This window comes from Seriola dumerili, unplaced genomic scaffold (assembly GCF_002260705.1).
Source record: "Seriola dumerili isolate Sdu_G_001 unplaced genomic scaffold, Sdu_1.0 BDQW01000017.1, whole genome shotgun sequence".
Classification (NCBI taxonomy): domain Eukaryota; kingdom Metazoa; phylum Chordata; class Actinopteri; order Carangiformes; family Carangidae; genus Seriola; species Seriola dumerili.
Window position 1 is genome coordinate 10166476 of NW_019174272.1, and position 19977 is coordinate 10186452.

The following is a 19977-nucleotide window of genomic DNA, read 5'->3' on the forward strand; positions in this document are numbered from 1 at the left end:
GAATCAGTCGAGTGTAAGAGGGTCAGTCTGTGAAGCTCCTATACAGAGCACAGTGCATTTAGCAACTAAAGACTTAAAATGGAAACCCTCCTCATAAAGAAGTCTCTTAATCATGGACTTACTGTAAAGATCTAATTTATCTTGACTATATATGCCAAATGTGTTCTTTTAAAACTGTAGCATCAAACTATCAAGCTACTTCCTTGTGCTGCTGCTAATATTTAGCTAGTGGCTAATTTTGACACTGTGCACCTTTAAAGCACCTGACATTCAGCCTGAGCCAAGGTCTGAAGGGTGATGCATTCTTCACCTCATCTGAAACGCTGTTTCTGTGTGGAGATGGGAAGGGTGTGTGTGTGTGTGTGTGTGTGTGTTCTAGAGAGATGAAACACACACATACACACTCCTTTGAGTAGAGCACTTTAGAGGAGTTCATCTGTTTCCTTCTTCAAAGAGCTGATCCTCGGGGAATTTAAGTTATTTTTTGCTTCTTTTAAAAGTACCAGCTTCATTTATTTATTCAGAGAGACCAATACTAAATGACAGCTTGTTCTCTCTTACTGGTCCACTATTGTTCATAAAAACAACTCCACTGCACTTATTATTACCTGCCCTAGTTGCCGTGCTAATTAGAGATGTGAGCAATATTAATACTGCATTATGATAACATGTATACTACATGGAAGGATTTCTGAATGGGCCTACCAGCCACATTCCCGCAGTTCAGGGGCCAGAGCCTCTGTTTGAAGTAACATGTCTTGTTGGAAAATAAACCAATCAACCAACAACCAGAGATTAACGGACTATGATGAGATGCAAAACCACAAAGAAACACTCCACAACTACAAAGAGACACTACATGACTACAAAGAGACATTAAATGACTGCAAAGAGACTCTACACGGCTACAATGAGACATTTCAGGACTACTAGAAAGTGAGACAAAATGATCACAGAGACATAAAACAACCAGAAAGACACATAAAGAAAAAGTTAAAGAAAAACTCTGAATAAATGAGAAGAGAAACAAAACAAATATAAATACAGGCCATACCGGTCTCACTGAATGGTTTGATGACAAGGAAAATCATAAGATCTCAAACCAGCTGATCGCCAAATCAGGAAGTATGTCAGGAGTTTGTCCCTCCAGTATATACCCAGAGACCATGAGAGTATATGACAAGGAGCACTTAAGTGTTCTGGCTCATGCTGACGATCATTAAGTTTTGCAGGTCTGATGATCGTGCTGGATTAATTACACATGAATGAATCCGTGCAGCAAATTTCATGGCAACTATACAATAGTTATGAAAACATTTCACTCAGAACCACAAGTGTGAACCTCATGGTGGCACTGGAGGAGGAGATGGATCATAGCTAAAGGCGAACCCATCCGACAGATGTTGAGACATATTCTCAGAGACACAGATATTTTCTACTGTACTAACTCTGTACTCTGTACTCTGCTTAGTTTGTTAGTCTCAAATTGCAGCAGAATAGAAGGAACTGGTAAATTAAATAGTATATACTGATGCTTTAAACGTTTAGGACTAGTATCAGGTCCAAAACTCGAGCTTAGTATCCCACAGTCGACACAGTAAGGCAGTAGTTTTCTATCTCCACTGACTAACCTACAACCTTTGAGGTCGAGAACGAGCTTTCACATGAGATTTCTTGTTTTGTTTCACTGCAGCAAGTGAAAATACATGAAGAGGCAAGGAAAGGGCGACACTGCCAGCATCCCTCTGTCTTCTCCAACAGGGAGCAGCAGTGTGCAGGTCTACCATGACTACCAGAAGGTGGCTTTTAAGATGTACCCTGGGAATGGCTATGCCACAGAGAACGGCTCCCACAACAGGAGAGACCAGGTCACCAGCCGGATGCCAGACATCATCTCTGACAGCCAGGAGCAGAAGTACAGCATGAAGGAGGAGAGTGTGAACAGGAACTCCACATGGACGATGGATTCGAGCAGCCAGGCCTACTCAGGGCCAGAAGACAACTCCACGGACCCACACGAGACCCTGACAGAGACTTCAACTCTGACCTTCGTGGACGCCCACATCATGGAGGACTCGGCAGAGAACCACAGTCTCCATGGGGTGGGGATGGTTTACCTCAAAGAGTTTGTGCTCATCGACGACGATGATGATGGAGACATGTCGCTGAGGGAGAAAACAGTGACAGACTTGTCCGTCATGGATGGAAAAGCAGCTGACCTGGTGTGTGGGAGGCTGTTGTCCACCTCCAGCGGCTCACTGTCAGAGTGTAAGGAGGAATCTCCGGCTCCTGAAGCACCTCCTCCACCCGAGGAGGTTCAGACTGCACACGAAAAGAAACGCTGCTGTTTCTGCACCATTTTATGACCCTGCAGGAGGTCGCGGGTTTGACATCTTCCAACATCAGGACTGTGAAGCCATCCAAAGAGACCACTGTGCTGAGCGTTTACATGTGTTCCTGTTGAAGCACAGGGCATATTTAAAGCTATGACGACATACAGTAGGAGACGTGTGAAAACTTTTATTCAGATTTTCTGATGATGCTTTTACAGAGAAGTTTTATTATTTTTGTCTGAAACATCTGCCAGTGACGTGTTTCAGTAAAATCACCTGTTGGATTCACATTTAAGTTAAGATAATCATTTTCAAGTTTAACAAACATATCTCTGACGTCTATGATAACGCTTTCATATACGGAAAAATGCATGTCCCTGTAATATTTGATCTGAATGACAGCCTTTGTGATACTTACATAAAAGGTCTTGAAAGATCGGGTGCTAACATCAAATAAAGGAAACTCCAATTACCAGATTTTGTGTGTAGTTAGATTATTTGTTTAGCCATGGGATGTGGAATAACTCTGTCCACAACATTACTGTAAAATATAATAATGATAAGAATGTACAATGATTGTATCATGAAGCTAAAGTGTTATGTAATGAGTGGGTCCAGCAATCTTTGTTCAGGTTTAACTGGATCCTGCATTTATAGGTACACGGCAGAGTTGTTGACCTCTAGTTGCACTATGGAGTAATGCTTCTATGGGCAGGTTGTCACTCATTGCCCAAATGCAATGAATGCAATGTCAGTACTGGTGCTATGCTATTCCACGGATCAACAGCTGGTGGCGCTAACACGCAAAGAAGAGAAGCAATCAACCAACGATTTTAAATATTCAAAATATCAGTTTTGTTTTATGAGGAAGGAAAATACGTTTAACATGTTTGTCAAACCTCAAAGAGAGGTTACAAACAATGTGTTTGGTGAGGGTCACAACCCGGGACCACACACTAAACATGCTGTATGTTTTTAGTTCTTTTACATAACTAAAGGGGGACGTGAACATAAAAACAAACTAAATGCAACAAAGCAACAGGGTGGGAGCCAGGGGAGAGAGAGGGGCCAACTGAGCTGAATCTCCCTGATGACCCTTTGTTTCACAGCACTCCTTTAAGAAAATCCCAAATCCATGTGAAGCCTGACTTCTTCTGGGGAAAGCAGGACTGAACTGTGACTGACGACCTGCACCACACGATTTCGCTTTGAGGCTGGTTCACACTTTCAAGTCATGAGATGTAACAGATTTTAGACAAAATCCTGTGTTGCAGAGGAGGAGATGCATTTCAGGTCTATGAGGTACAGCGATAGGTCAAGCTTTCATTAGCTAATTGGAATCAGCTGTTTCATTCATGCCTTCTCAATCACTGGCTCGTTCAAAGATGTGTGGCAACCAGCTGAGCCGTAAACCTCCAATCATATTCATGTAGGGGACAGAACGGCCATTATAACCTGGAACATTTCACTGTCACACTGCGTCTGTATGTGCTCTAGTTTTGGTATGTTGGTAATAATAATAATGTTCATATATGATTTTATTAAAGAGTATAATTCTTCAAACAATACTCATGTTGCCGTGTTTGAGAGCTTCTTCGAAGAGCAGAGATTTGATCTAACTCTACAATCAGCTGCTATAAATAGATCAGTTTCTAGGAGCGTTTCTAACTGAAATAGTAAACACAAATATAAAGAGCAGGAATAGACACAGTGCAGGATGAATAACCTTAGCTCCCTGAAACAACTTGTGTTTACACTGTATCCTGTCCGGTTCTGGTCATATTCGGGTCCACACAAAGACATACCCTCTAGTCTGGTCTTGGATTTGGAGGCTGGCTGCTCTGAGGATCACACCAGGGTTAATCAGTCCAGTCCAGAAGGCACTGGTGTGAGGCGGCAGCTTGCTGGTTTGAGTGACAGTGAGACCCCAGTTAGGACCCTGCTGGGCAGAGAGATAGCAGCTCAGCAGACTTATCTCCCCCTCCCACGACACACCAACTGACATCCCCCCAGCACCAATACAGACCCTGTGGTAGGACGAAGGAGGACTTAAAGCACCAGTTATATGTTTGTGGGTTATAATAAAGGATTAATTGAGCCACTTTAATCATTAATTGATACATTAAAAAAGTATTTTAAATGCATTGGACAAAGGTTAAGCTGCAGCATGATGTTCACTAAATGCGGTCTACAATAGCAGTGCCATTCATTAATATTAAGTTGTATTTAATAGTAGTGTCTACATCATGTAAATTAAGAGCCTTACCTAGCTGTCATTTTTTACACACATAGTAATGGTGAGTTTAATGTGTTTCTGAATGACACAGTTATTTATTAATAAATGTTTGTGAAGGGGCATCCAGCACTTTCATCAGGCTAAATATAGCCGTTATCAGCCCAGCAACATGAGTGTGCGGTTGAGCAGAGTGAGCACTGAGTGTGTCATCAACACAACTGACTGACTGACTGTCAGAGAGCGACAGATGAAGCCACAAAAACCACAGGCTGCTGGAAAACCATTGAGAAAACAAGCCATTTGTCCCAGTGACCCGAGCTCACCCACTCACAGAGTCCTCCCAGTCCTGGTTATCAAGCACGCTCAGCGTCACCGTGGTCCACGAGACGGAAGCGAAGAATGAAAAGAGGAAGATGAGGATGAGGAGGCCGAGTGCGTAGTGAAGTAAAGAGGAGGACAGGACGACTCACAGACGACTGAGCAGAGAAACAGAACAATGATCGTGGTGTTTCTGCTCTGTGTCTTTGCAGGTAAAAATACAGATGACAATTTTCCTCCCATCACTCCCATTTGGTTCCTATTCATTCACTGGGGAATGGTGGAAGAGACTGACTGACTGGTGCTCTCTCTGTCCTCTCAGGTGTGCCAACAGCAGGCCAAACTCTGGATGTGTGTGCCACCTGCCACGTTAACGCCAGATGTGATGACAAGGCAGACGGCTCAGGCAAAGTTTGTAACTGCAAGTACGGGTTTGTTGGAAATGGAAGAACATACTGTCAAGGTAGGAAGGAATGTCATTTTGTCTTTGTTTAATTATCATGTCAAGTACGTCTCTTCTTCTCAACCTCTAATTTTTTAAACAGTTTTTAAAGATTTCATTGAAAAGTTATTCAAGGGAGTTATATTACATTATATTATATTATATTATATTATATTATATCATATCATATCATATCATATCATATCATATCATATCATATTATATTATATTATATTATATTATATTATATTATATTATATTATATTATTATAACACTCCTTAATACTGCTCTAATTCATATTTGATATTAACAATGACTCACAGTGGTTTTGGTTCAGTATCCACATTAGTGTTTCAAGAGGCAACAAACAGCCAGGTTTTCTTGGGGGTGGGGATGTTTTCAGCAAAAAAGTTCGACCACCGGTTTACCACCTGCTCCACACCAAACAATACACATGCAAAAGTTAGTGACTACCTGGTGAACATGGTGGAGCATTTAGCAGCTAAAGATCCAGAAACTTCCCATTGGAGTCGGTGCACAGACACAATTACGACAAACAACACAACTTTGTTTGCTAATGTGTTCAACATATCAATTTTTTAAGGTGATGTCAATGTTGCGTTTACAGCTTGTTTCCAAAGGGGCCAAAACAAGAGCCTACAGGATCCATCATCTAGGAACCATGAAAACTTTCATGGCAGTCCATCTCATAGCTGTTATAGATTTTTGTTGTTAGATATTTCTGCACCAAAGTGGCAGATTGACAGTCCGACATTGCCATCCCTCAAACTATGCCACTTGCATAAGTAAAAATCAATGATACAGCTTAAGGACAAAGAGGAAAATGTTTCAGCTCCTTCTCTTCTAAGTTTAAATATAATAAATGTTTTTGTTTTCTTCCAGATAAAGATGAGTGTCAGATAGGAGCCAGTAGGATCTGTGGGCAGCACACCACATGCCACAACACATATGGCAGCTACTTCTGTAAGTGCCTGTCTGGCTACAGCCCTTCTAACAACATGGACGTCTTCATCCCAAATGATGGAACCCACTGCCAGGGTGAGTGTAGGCTGGAGCTTTTTACAGGGCTGTTAAAGGCACGGGCCAAAACCTGTACAGTGTGACCTCCAGAGGGGAGCCACAACAGGTGAAACATAAATACACCCATAGAGTCTCACAGACATGATGTGATGCATTTTGTTATGATTTTACAACAGTCCTTCAAAAGCTTACAACTGAATGTAAATGATTTACAGGCTCTAGTTATTATCAAAAGATACGCATAATCTTTTAAATAAATCTTTGCAGTGCGGTGACTCTTTCTGAAATGAGTGTTTGGACCTTTACAAAATGGATGACTTTAGTGTCTTTAATTCACGTACTCTCGTTGGCTCTGCAGACATTGACGAGTGTAGGATCTCAGGGCAGTGTGGAGAGGGAGGTCAGTGCAGGAACATGGAGGGCAGCTTTGAGTGCAGCTGTCAGCTGGGATACCGAGTCCACAATGGAGCCGAGCCTTTTCATCCTGACACAGACAAGGCTTCCTGCAAAGGTAAAACTGCACTAATGGCATTATACGTTATATATCATAGTGTCAAACTATGTGAACTCTTTGGAATGACCTGGTTTTTTGCATTAACTGATCATAAAATGTGATCTGATCTTCATCTAAGTCACAGGTGTAGACAAACACAATGTGCTTGAGCTAATAACATGGAAACTATGGACTCTTTCGAGTGAACACAGCCATCAAGCGTTCACGTGGCTGGTGGGTAAAGTAAGTAAATGTTAACGTTCAGGAGGAATTTTTGACCATTCTTCCCACAGAACAGCTTCAGCTCAGACGTATGACATAGGATTTCTGTTGTGAGCAGCTCTCTTCAGGTCATTTCACAGCATCTCTACTGGATTAAGGTCTGACTCGGTCACTCCAAAGGTGGATTTTCATTCTGTAGCATATTTACTTTGACGTTTAGGGTTAGTTGTTCTGCTGCATCACTCAGCTTCTCCTGAGCTTCAGCAGGTGAACAGCCACCCTGACATTACCCTGTAGGATTCCTTGATAAACTTAGGAATTCATTTTCCTGTCGATGATGTCGAGCAGGTCCAGACACAGCAAAGCCTCAATTCATGATGCTCCCTCCACCCATCTTCACCTTTGGGATGATGCTTTCATGTTGTTTTTTTACACCACAGTCACAGTACTAAATCAGCGGACTGATGAATATCTAAACTCTTTTAGACTTTATAATCCTCCTACTGCTTTATGCAAATCAACAGTTTTTGATCCTAAGTCTCCTGAGATGTCTTTTTTCTTCTTTGCAACATCAAACTCTAAACGTTTTAAAATTCAAAGATCTAACCCAAACCTCCAATATTGTTCCATGAACTAGACTCCAATTAGCTTTTGTCATTAGCCAAGGAATTCACATACCAATGTAAACTTTGACTGTTGAATTATGTTTTCAAAACACAATCATTTGTGTGTTATTAGTTAAAATAAATTGTGTTTGTTTATAATTGTAACTTAGATGAAGATCTGACCATATTTTAAGACAAACTTATACATAAATGCAGATAATTACAAAGGGTTCACTTACTTTTTCTTGTCCTGAATGTGGAAAAGCTGGATCTAAAATCGAGTGTTTTATGTTCTGGCCTCACTCAGTGGTTGACTGTGGCCAGCCTGCCTCAGTGGAGGACACGGTGCTGCTGTCCTTCACAGGAACCACATACGGCAGCGAAGCCACATTTGTCTGTGATGAAGGCTTCATTTGGGTGAGTGGAGACAACATCTCTGTGTGTGGAGCTAATGGACTGTGGAGAGGATCAACTATAGTCTGTGAAGGTAACAAAAAATTCTTTTAGATAAAGTCTCTCTCTCCATAGCTTCCTCTTCTCACGCTAACCCTTCATGGTCAGTCATCAGGACACGGAGATTGAACTTTGCTTTCTCTAAGCTTTGGGGCTCATAACATTCATCATCCACAAAGGAGTGTGTATTTGATTGTTTTTGCTTTTCTGGGTTTCGTGACAGTCATTTAAATGCCTCTAAGGTAAAGGTGAAATACATAACATTATGTGATCTTAAATCTATACCTTTATAAACTGTCAGTAAACTGTCAAACTGTCAATAATAATCATATGTAATATCTTTAGCCGTGCTAGTGGCCTCTGTCTATGGATGACAGTGTCTGTGCAACACTTTATTCCAGACTCCATCAAATATCTCAACAGGCGTTCGATGGACTGCCACGACATTTGGTGAACTGTGACATCAGGATGAACTGTGAATACTTAAATGATCTCTTAACTTTAAATCTTGTGTCATTATCAGGTCATACTTGTAATTTGTCTACTTTGGTTCATGACCAAACACCTGCAAAACTAATGTCCATCAGCTTCAGCTGGACTTAAGTTCTTATAAGCAAATGTTAGCATGCTAACATGCTAAACTAAGATAAAGAACCTGGAAAACATTACACCTGACAAACATCAGCATGTTAGCATCGCCATTGGGAATTAGTATTTAGTTCAGTGCAGGGCTGTGCCTGAGTACAGCCTCACTGAGCTGCTAGCATGGCTGTAGACTCATGACTTACTTCATGCAGCGTGTCACTTTGGTTCTCAGAGGTTGACTGTGGCTCGCCCCCTGCCCTCCCTCACTCACATATGCTGTGGAATAAGAGTTCAAGGATTGGCACTGAGGTGGTTTATCAGTGTAACTCTGGCTATCATAATGTTGGAAAGGGAAATGTCTCCATTTGTACTGCTGCTGGACAGTGGGAAGAGCCGCCTGTGCTCTGCCAAGGTACAGTCACAGCTCTATCATTTCATTTTAGAGGTTTGCCAAACAGATATTGTGTCTTTCTCCTTCTGTTTACGTTTTAAATTTCCTGAAACTAAAGTGAATGAATCTGAATTCCAGTGTACAAGTTTGTGGTGTATGTTGTTCCTTGTAGAGACTTTGTGTGGAAGTCCTCCTGTAAGTGAATCCACTGAGCGTGTGTGGAACGGTAACACGGCTCCTGGCAGCACCGTGTTCTACTTCTGTAAAAAAGGCTTTTTTAGCAAAGGAGGACATAATGTATCAGTCTGTAATGAAAACGGTCAGTGGACACCCCCAGCTCTGTCATGTCAAGGTAATTCAATCAGTGTATGAGACAGATGAAACTGTGTTTTTACTTATCCTGTCTGAATAGTGTGTACATGCCCACACAGTCCACAGTCAGCATAAGTGAAATGCGTAATAAGTGTTGAATGGAGTGGATGTGGAATTGTTAAGAATTTACTCGAAATGTTTTATGTTGTATTTCCTGTCCCAGAGATATCATGTGGGGATCCTCCATTACTGCCACACACTGGGCAAGTGTGCAGTGGCAGCTCCACCCCTGGAAGCACAGTGACTTACTACTGTAAAATAGGATTTTATCACAGTGAAGGAAATAATGTGTCATTGTGCACAGCTGATGGTCTCTGGACAAAGCCAAACATCTCGTGCAAAGGTAACAACTTGCTCCGTATTGTTAAAATACTGTCAGCACTGTGGTTGGTATTACTTTCTTCTTGTGTTGTCCACAGTCAAATAATAACCAGTTAAATGATGTCATTTCCATCCCTGTAGAGGTTCGATGTGGTGCGCCCCCACCCATCCCTCATTCAGTCATGCTGTGGGATAAAATTTCCACTGTGGGCTCTCAAGTTGTTTACCAGTGTAAATCTGGATATCGCAGTGTTGGAGAGGGAAATGTATCAGTCTGTTCTGCCAGTGGAGAATGGGATGAGGCCTCTCTGCTCTGTCAAGGTGATAATGACATTTATCTGCCCTGAAAGTCATTGAAACACTTTTAAGCTAAGACATGGGAATTGTGTCTAAACTTGCAACATTCGAACATCTATCAAACTACCCATAATGACTTGCTGTGTTTTTGTTATAGAAATCAACTGTCAGGAGCCTGTGTTTAAACCTCATTCTAAAACACTATGGGATGGCACATCGCACATTGGCAGCGTGGTGTATTACCAGTGTGATGAAGGATATCACACCAGGGGCCTGAGAAACTCCTCAGTATGTGGAGAGAATGGACAGTGGGAGGATATTGATCTATGGTGTGAAGGTGTTTGCAATGTTTGATCATAGATACACTGAAAAAAATACTGATTCTCTTTTTTTTATTCATTGATTTTTTTAACATTAGAATATTTGTAACCATATTTACAAATGCATGCAAAATTCATGTATCTGTGCATTGCTCCAATACTGAAAAGAAGAAGTAACCCAACATGAGAAAAGCATATTAATACAGCAAAAGTGATCTCCTCTTTGCAGCAGTCAGGATTTGAATGTGTGAATCCACAGTTTGTGCTAACTCATGTCTGTGTGCAGAAATAAGCTGCGGTCCCCCACTAATCCTCCCCCATACTAACCTCCTGTGGGACCACACCAGCAGACCGGGCAGCGTGGTATTGTATGAGTGTGTGGATGGATTTTACCTGGAGAGTGGAAATAATATGTCAGTGTGTTCAATATCAGGAGAGTGGGGGAAAATATCTGTGAAGTGCCAAGGTACAGTGATCATCCTTATACATGAGCATTCATCTATTCAACAGTTCAGTCATTATGTGTGATAATTCACGTCACTGATACGTTAAATACGTACTAAACGATAAATGCTCAGTGTTGTATGTGTGTTTTAGGGCAGACATGCAGATGTGTGATTTTATGCTTTGGGTTTCTCTCTGGGTGCTGCTGTTTTTGAGGTAATCAGTCATTTAGTGCCACTATATTTTTTTCAGCTAAATGTGGCCCGGTTCCCTTCCTTGCCAACTCAGAGGTGGTGTGGCATAAACGAAGTGTAGTGATCCACCGCTGTGTGGAGGGGTATCACAGCTGGAGGGGCAGTAATGTCTCTGTGTGTGGCGTCTCTGGGGTGTGGCAGGAAGCTACTTTGAGATGTATAGGTGAGTAAAAGAACATATGTAGGCTGATGTTCATTAAAAAATAAAATTAAATAAAAATAAAAGCTGCTGAATGGGTGTGATGCTTGTTTGCATTTAGAATGTATTTGTCAAGGGATGATATATTTAATGACAAATGATTGGTCACTCTTTTCATTCCTACATCTCTTACAGAAATAAAGCCACCTATCAATCACCTGAATATTCTCAATGAAAAATGTTTGCATTGGAAAGCAGAGAAGTACGAGGAGGATACAGAAGATTACAAGGTAACAGGAGATGTCATCATCCTTCTCTCACTGCAGCTGCTGTATTTATCTTTGAGGATTATTTCTACTTAATTGTCAGCATAGGGAAAAGGTGTTTTCAGTCATATTGTGATCCTGACTGATGCCACATTACATGTAACAATTCCAGGTGACGTACGTAGGATCCAGAGACTACCAGAGATCTTTTCATGATAAGAGGAAGCGGCTTCTGAGCTCCAAGGCCGACCAGCTGGAGCTCTGTCTCAACCTGCTTCCAGTCACAAACTACAGCATCTCCATCACTGCAGTATCTGCCAGATTCACAGCCACCATCACCACTAACACCAGTTTACCAGGTATCACTGTACCACCAACTCCCATTACTGCACTGCACTGGAAATGATATAATTATATATTATTTTTTCTTTATTTTGAGCAATCCACATTAAACACAATAACCTTTGACAGTACCTCCAGCACCAGTTGTTTACTACAGAGAATTTGAGACTCCAATACCAACTTTGAGGCTACGCAGATCAGCCAACACACTGGACCCAATAAGGTAACAACCAAGATGGCCCGGGACAGTATGTGACTCTTATATAGCAGGAAATGAAACAAATAGACAGTCATGCACCTTCATACTTTGAATCTAATGCACCTAATTTATAAAGCTGGTTCATAACATGTTCACACTGCTACACTGAACATGCTTGAATATCAAATCAGTCTCCAACCAGTTTTCATGGCTAAACTCAATGTCTCACTATGTCTCTATGACATTCACTGTTACACAAACACCACAGAAAAGCAGAGTTAGAGTTAGACTGGTAAATCAGCCAGGCATATCAGCTGGCATATTAATATATTGCATTTATCAGTGAATATGTCAGCTGATAACTAACAAGAAAAGTCAGTACAGAAAAGCCAGACTAGATTTGAGATCATTTAGAAACAGTATCACCTTTACACAGTTTGTCCACCACAGAGCACTGACAAGTTGATTTTTACACTGTAAAATGTTAAGTTTAATATGTATCCTCCTGGTCACAGTCCTTTAAAAACAGACCAAGGGATCCGTGTCCAGTTTGTGTGTTTATGTGTTTGTTTTAAAAAAATTTCCAATGATATATCATAAGTAGAATTTTTAAACTCACAAACATTGAAAAGAGTATCTTCCACAAAATCCAGTATCAGTTGATTCACATTCACCTCACGTTCATGCATGTGACACATTACCTTTATGTCACTCATGTGTTAACATATCTTTATTTATGACCATATGGATAGTAGCCTAATAATTTGTAAGTGAATATAAAGCCATTGAAAAGTGACATGATGATACTAATAAACCTATTATATTTCATTTTTTTCAGTTGTGATGTGCTGGCTTGATTACTTTACGTAAATGAGATCATAGTTTATCTAAATAATTATTCAAATGTTTATCCGACATTAATATGGACATTATATACTCAAGTTAAAATGTTTTACTGAGAATGTTCAAAATGATTTTTTTTTCTTTTGGCAGCTTGTACCAAGTGTTTGTGCTTCCTATAGAGGAGATCATGCTGTTTGATTGTTCCAGTCCTGGACGCCCAGACCCCTCAAGAAAAAGCAAATCCTCATCAGAGTACATAACTGCTCAGATCCGCCTCACACAGGTCGGGACAGAGATGAACTTTACTGTTGGGGATGGACTCTACTATGGAGGCTTCTATAATGCACCACTGGAGAATGGCAGGAACTATTATATCATCTTACGAGCTGTCAGTCACTGGAAAACAGTGGGTGAAATAATTATTATACAGCATAAAAATGTGTTGACTGGGAAACTGCAGCAGATTTATTAAAATATATGATTGTTTTCTCTCCTAGGCTTTAAAAAGTTCCTGTGTCCTGTGGGCTAAAATAGGAGGTAATTCACTGCCTAAATCACCCAACTGCTGTGGTGTAACACAGGAAAGTAATTTAAAATGCAAAACAATATAGAAAGTGCTTCAGTACAAACTACTCACATAAAACATGTCCTTGTTCCAGGTACGTCCTATGTCCTGAAGGTTTCATCGCTGTCAGCTGCTGCGTCAGTAGGACTGGTGGCCTTGGCCATTTTGGTTGGATACAGTTGCATCTGGTATGGAAGATACACAGTATACATTTCAGATAGTTAATTAATGAATCAGTGGTCTCATACTAATTCAAAGCTTAAATATATGTGTGATCAAATGATACCATTTATAATTTACATTATTAAACACAGGGCCAAGTAACAGATACAGTCATATGAAACAGATTACAGATCCAAGGGAAATTATTTACATTAAAATACAACTTTTCCAAAAGTGTTTATGACTGTTGGCAGTAGTTATAGATCACATTTCCATTTGTATTGGCTGATAAGGAAGAAAATACCCCTTTTGGGTAGTCGGGACTTTGACACCTGGGGCCGGTTTCACAAAGATAGACTTTGGCTGTGTCTTAGATACAGTATAACAGATAGTCAGACTTCAGATAAACGACTAAATTCATCCGTTGCACAAAGCAGTTTGGTTCTTGAATCTTAAATTGGACTGATGTGGTACAATGAATTCTGGGTAAATTAAGACCTTTTTTCAAACAAAAAAAAAAAGACTGACCAAGGAAGCACATCTCCATTTAACCCAGCAGAAAATGTTTGTCTTTTGGAAGAATTCAACGGTTAAAAGGATGTTTTACCTGGGAAATTCAGCAAAGAGTGAAACAATAAAATGAAAAATTAGGTTTCCAAAAAAAGGTTTTTCCTGTTTTTCGCTGTTCGGTGCTACTGGTCTGCACAAGTGTCATTCATTGTTACCATGGTGACATTGGTCTTAGGCCTGATTTAGTCTGGAGGTAAGGTGTCTAATTTTTCTGGCTTAAAATTTGTCAAACTGTTTTTGTATAAACAGTCTTACATGCATTAGTAATTTATGAGCAAAATTACAACTGGCCCAACACTAAAGACCAGTCTGAAATATCTTTGTGAAACCGGCCCCAGGGCTCTCAGGTGTTACACTGCAAGAGGTCTCTGAATGTAAATACCTTTGTTCTTACTTACTTTCTTTGATCCCAATTGTAATTGCATTCTGTCTGACCATGCCTGTAACCATTGATCAACCGTTGGAACTAAGGACTTGAGTTCATTTTCTTTAACATTGACAAAATAAAAAAAATGAAGTACAGTATTTAACAAAAGTAATTGATCAATGAATGTGGGTATTACAGTGGATTTGGTAACTGACTACAATTTTAAATAATAAGATAGATAGATTCTTTGTTGTCATTGCATATAAATACACAACGGAATTATGTTTTAGCATGTCACCAATTGGATAGAGCCTATAATGGATGACATTTGACTATAAACCTCCTAAAAGTAATACACCCACACAGCAAACACACAAAAATGTATAGTCCATGTCAAATACTGACCTAAAAATGACCTAAATATGGTTTAATAACTTGTTTGTTTCTGTCATTTTTTAGGTTTTTCAAGAGGACATGACACCCTTCAATGCTTGATGATCTATGAAATACATGTCTTGATTTTCTACTCATAATTTTGTACATTTTGTAAATAATAATAATAGTAAACCTTGTCTCTGCCTTTAGCAGCAATGCTGTCTGAAGTGCATCAATCTCTATGTGTGACATAAATCCTCCTCACTGCCTCACATACAACATGCGAGGCAGTAAGATCACATTTACACACATGGTTATGTCAGAGACAGTTTAGGCTTTGATATTAATAAAGAGCAGACCTGACCAAACTTAAACCTGAAGCTCCCTCCTCTCCCTTGGTCAGAGGTCCCACCTTGCATCAGTCTCCTGGCTCTGTCAGAGCTGGGTGAAGGGACAAACTTGTGTCAAACTGTGGACCTCCTGAAACCAACCAAACCAAACCAGTTCTGACAAAATTAAATCCTCTGCATGTCCCAGGGCTACTGAAGACCTCTAGGCCCCTTATATCATTCAGCTGCAGATTAATTAATGCGTAAATTAATCCATTAAATCAGGATGAGTCGTGTCTTAGTTATATATTTAGCCAACCTTTTTCAATTGTGATTAAAATTTAAAATTAAGTAATGTCTGTGTGATCCCTCAGCACTGGTCATTTGAATTATGAGGTATTTACACCTCAGTTTAAAGTCAATGTATCTCCTATAGACTGACAGACAAACTGTATTTTTTGAAGAGACTATTGTAATCATTTTTGGTCTTCATTAGATAGAACAAGGAATTTGTCATCAACACAAATCTCCAAGTAGAAATTACACATACTGCTCTTAAGATTACACAGGATGGTGAAGAGGTACAGTTTTCTTTGGAAATTAATGTTGAAATTACCACACGGAGAAACTGGCAAAGAGGGCTCTAAAAGTACTTGATAATAAAGTGATAAATGTAGCTTATGGTAGGGGAGAAGCAAACATGGCAGAAATAATGACATTCAGAAACTACTACTAGGCACTACTGGGGAGACATTACTAATAAAATTTTAAAAAAGAATCTGTTCATGTAAAGCAGCTCAAAGGAGTGGGGGGGGGGCATGAGAGGAGCATTTGTACTGGGCCTTTAAATGGGTTTTGCATCCGGAGCAGCGCGTTCATATCCACACAACACAGGTCAGTATCCTACCGATAACAAACCTTCTTTAACGGGTTTGTTTAGACGGGTTAACAGGTACAAAGCACTTATTACAGTGTCAACAACAGCAAAAACATACAGTAGCTAGTTGGTTAGCTACGGGGCTGTACGTTAGCAGATAGCCTGAGATGTTCGCTAAAGAGTGGGGGAGTAGGCCAAAGCGACATACGGAGGCGATTTGTAATTTACTGTTGACATGGGTACAGCTAACGTTAAGTATGGAGGGTCGCTTTGTACTATATAACTTTTCTATTGCTGTAGCCCACAGAGTAATACACAGGCTACACCTTTTCGTCCAGAGAGCCAATAATTAAATGTTACATTACCGGTAGTGCTAAGCTAGTTTTGAGGCGGCCATAGGTCAGTCAACTCGGACAGCGAAAACAAAAGTGGAAACCCCCGCTTATAATTAGACAGTTTACATGAACGTCTTGTTTATCTGCAAATCTTACCAACATTATATCTATTAAAGCTTATTTAACAATTTTATGTAATTCAATGTTGAGCTGTAAGCATTATTCAACGATATTTCGTCTTGTTAGCTCACGTTGCTCGGCAACGTCTCAGTGAGCCTGACTGGTCAACGCTAGTTTAGCGCCAGCAATAAAAGTTGATTTAATTAAATCATTTTTATTAACATTTGCTTGAGTTTATGAACGCCGAGCTGAGAATGGACAGCGACTTTCGTAAATAGGTGTATTGAAACATAAAGGTGTACAGCGGGCTTACTACAGACGCGCTTGTTTGTGTTAAATAAGCAGATTTTTGAATAGAGTCTGGTTGTATGAGCTCAGTCTCACCTGATCCATGAGAGCAGCACGCACTAGGTTTGATGAAGATTGGGTCATGGAGGTCATGACTGCGATTTACGCAGGTGGTGGTAGTTATATTAATTAGATCTTTGTCTTTAATTATAATCCGCTGTGTCTTTCTTCATGCAGAATGAAGAACTTTCACGCCTACGCGTTTAATGTGTGGAGGGACAACAGTTGTGTATTCTTATGCGAAATATTTTATGTTATGTTACTATTATGCTACTATTTCATTTTTTATTGTGAAGCACTTTGAGCTATATCTCTTCTATGAAAATTGCTTTATAAATGTAGTTTATTTTAATTATGTTATTATTATGTATTATAATAAATTGTCTGCTGATAGTTGATTCAAATTCATTTAATTCAAATTGACACAATTTATAGTGTACAGCCGTTTAGGAGAGATTATACAATCTGTATTTGTCCTAAACAGGTGCACAGCTGCTGCTGGTCTCCAGTTCACCATGGCCCAGAACCAGGTGATCCTGCAGTTCCGGTTCGCCACGTTTGGGGACTCCATGCTGCAGAAGATGAACCTTCTACGACACCAGAGACGGTTCTGTGATGTCACTGTGCGTATCAACCAGCTGGAGGTCCCTGGTCATAAGGTGGTGTTTGCTGCAGGCTCTTCTTTCTTGAGAGACCAGTTCATCCTTCAGCAGGACTCCAGGGAAGTCCAGATCTCCATGATTCAGGAGGCGGAGGTGGGACGGCAGCTGCTGCTGTCCTGCTACACAGGCCAGCTGGAGTTTCCAGAGCTGGAGCTGGTGCATTACCTGACAGTGGCCAGCTTCCTTCAAATGGGCCACATTGTGGAGCAGTGCACTCAGGCCCTCAGCAAGTTCATCAAACCTCAGGCTACACCTCACCTGAAGGTGGATGTGGATGTGGATGTGAGGAGGGAGAAGAAGGAGGAAGGTTCATCGTCCGAGGCCCAGAGAGAGCAAGAGCGCACTCAGATGCGGATGGTCCATCAGGAGGAGGAGGAGGAGGAGGAGGAGGAGGAAGAGGAGGAGGAGGAGGTGGATCAGGTAGAGGACGACAACAATGGTGACGGTGATGAAGACGAGGATGATGATGATGATGTGATCATACAGCCTAAGTCCCCTCTCCAGATTTTGAGCAGACGCCCAAGGCAGGGTATGGCAGAGAATGACATCACTATAGTAAAGGTGGAGTCTGTGTCTGAGGTAGCAGAAAATTCCATCACCAGCCACTTCCCCACCAGCCCGCCTGCTGCTCTCCACTCCCCTGAGCCACAGCATTCGCTCATCAACTCTACTGTGGACAGTCGCAGCAGTGAGATGGCGGTTCCACCTGGCATGGCCGGGTACCCGTTCACCCCCCCTCCTCCTTCCCCTCCTGCAGACAAACACAGCACGCACCAGAGGAACTACGACAAGCCTCTGCAGTGGTATCACCAGTGCCCAAAATGCGCCCGGGTCTTCCGCCAGCTGGAGAACTACGCCAACCACCTCAAGATGCACAAGCTCTTCATGTGCCTCCTGTGCGGAAAGACTTTCACACAAAAAGGCAATCTGCACCGACACATGCGCGTCCACGCTGGCATCAAGCCCTTCCAGTGTAAAATCTGCGGTAAGACCTTCACTCAGAAGTGTTCTTTGCTGGATCACCTTAACCTGCACAGTGGGGACAAGCCCCACCGCTGCAACTACTGTGACATGGTGTTCGCTCATAAGCCAGTTCTTCGCAAGCACCTCAAACAGATCCACGGGAAGAACAGCTTTGACAACGCAAACGAAGGCACCTTGCACGATGGGGGGCTTGACTTTGATTTTAGCCGAATATGAAATCAGTGGGCATTTTTTAAAATAGATTTGTTGGATACTATCAGTTATTTAAATGTTTATGATGCAGATTTTCCCCCGGATGAGACATCAGTGAAACGAGTCATCGTAAATTTAACACTTTATACAAAGATGGAGCATTAAGCCAACGATTACATTATAAAAGATGTGACGGCTGGTTTTCGAATGATGGCTTAAACTGGAGAACATAAACATGAAAGATGAAGTTTTCCTGATCTACATTTCACTGTAGCTTCATTACTGTGGACTTTTTTTCTTCTTTTTTTTATACAGTACATTGTAGATGCCTTCATATCATACTTGAAAATTTAGCACTGAATCACATACCATAATGACTGTGTATCATTACTTTTATTAACATATCTTTGTGTCTAATGTGTCCAATGAAAAAACATTGCAGAAATGAAACTATACAGTTGTATATTGTGTATACAGTCTACTGTAGTTTTCTGTCTTACCTGTGTGAATATGACAACAAGGACTCCATAAGTAAAAGAAACTTGAAAGAAGGTGGTTATAACAATATTTTATTGAAGGCAAGCTACACCAATGACAAATGGGATGCCAAAGTGTCTATGTGAACTGAACTGGCTCTTTTATATAGGCTTTATATCTGAGGTACTATTGGACTAAAGTGACATTGTATCTGTCCTCTGTTCCTGAAAGTTAATGTGCGTTATGAAATTAAATCTGACTTTTAACCTATGTTGGTTTCACACTCTTCATGTCGTTGCACACTTCTCTCCAACATACATGCTCATCAATATTTTGAAAATATAAATGATAACACTGCAGTCCTCATGTTAAATTGTGTAGTAATAAGACTTTAGTAAAAGAGATCTTTTAGTGTTTTCACTGTTATGGTGTTTTTTATTGACAATGCAGAAGAATAATGAGCATAAATGTTTGAGCTAATACCATCTTCAGTGTGGAGGCTTGGTTTTACAAGCTTTTTAATCAGTTAGAGTTTACAGTGTGAGTATCTGAAAGTGGCAGGTAAATGTGTGGTGAGTTGTTTTAACAAAGGTTTCATTGTGTTTGCTGCAGGGTATTCTCTGAGTATCGTCATTGCTACAGAGCAGTGCACTTTCTGCATGTTAAAGGGACAGCTTCACCCTCTTGTCACGCTCCT

The 19977-nt window shown here is 40.7% G+C and overlaps 2 protein-coding genes across 7 annotated transcripts; both read left to right on the forward strand.

The window, feature by feature from the left end:
• The first annotated feature begins 4742 nt into the window (after positions 1-4742).
• LOC111226791 (sushi domain-containing protein 1-like) lies at positions 4743-15330 on the forward strand. Of its 6 annotated transcripts, XM_022752107.1 has the most exons (18): positions 4746-5099; positions 5210-5350; positions 6234-6389; positions 6730-6882; positions 7999-8178; positions 8962-9141; positions 9293-9472; positions 9656-9835; positions 9955-10134; positions 10268-10447; positions 11127-11291; positions 11463-11557; positions 11706-11892; positions 12005-12098; positions 13068-13323; positions 13415-13454; positions 13577-13670; positions 15041-15330. In XM_022752107.1, exons 1-18 carry the CDS (start codon positions 5066-5068, stop codon positions 15057-15059), a joined length of 2514 nt encoding a protein of 837 aa, XP_022607828.1. In that variant the 5' UTR covers positions 4746-5065; the 3' UTR covers positions 15060-15330. The 6 variants fall into 6 exon arrangements, with proteins under 6 accessions (XP_022607837.1, XP_022607828.1, XP_022607836.1 ...); XM_022752115.1 differs by lacking the exons at positions 9955-10134; positions 10268-10447 and having other exon boundaries at positions 4749-5099; XM_022752114.1 differs by lacking the exons at positions 8962-9141; positions 9293-9472 and having other exon boundaries at positions 4749-5099.
• An 803-nt stretch (positions 15331-16133) lies between these two features.
• On the forward strand, positions 16134-19550 carry LOC111226840 (zinc finger and BTB domain-containing protein 26-like). Its single transcript, XM_022752139.1, has 2 exons — positions 16134-16179; positions 17450-19550. Exon 2 carries the CDS (start codon positions 17481-17483, stop codon positions 18825-18827), a length of 1347 nt encoding a protein of 448 aa, XP_022607860.1. The 5' UTR covers positions 16134-16179; positions 17450-17480; the 3' UTR covers positions 18828-19550.
• Positions 19551-19977: the final 427 nt, after the last annotated feature.

Bases quoted from the DNA above. Each gene is read 5' to 3' on its own strand.
- LOC111226791 (XM_022752107.1), top strand. From the start codon at position 5,066: ATGATCGTGGTGTTTCTGCTCTGTGTCTTTGCAG. The intron at 10,135-10,267 runs GTGATAATGACA...TTTTTGTTATAG, and splicing joins GGCCTCTCTGCTCTGTCAAG to AAATCAACTGTCAGGAGCCT. The intron at 10,448-11,126 runs GTGTTTGCAATG...TATTTTTTTCAG, and splicing joins TATTGATCTATGGTGTGAAG to CTAAATGTGGCCCGGTTCCC.
- LOC111226840 (XM_022752139.1), top strand. From the start codon at position 17,481: ATGGCCCAGAACCAGGTGATCCTGCAGTTCCGGTTCGCCACGTTTGGG.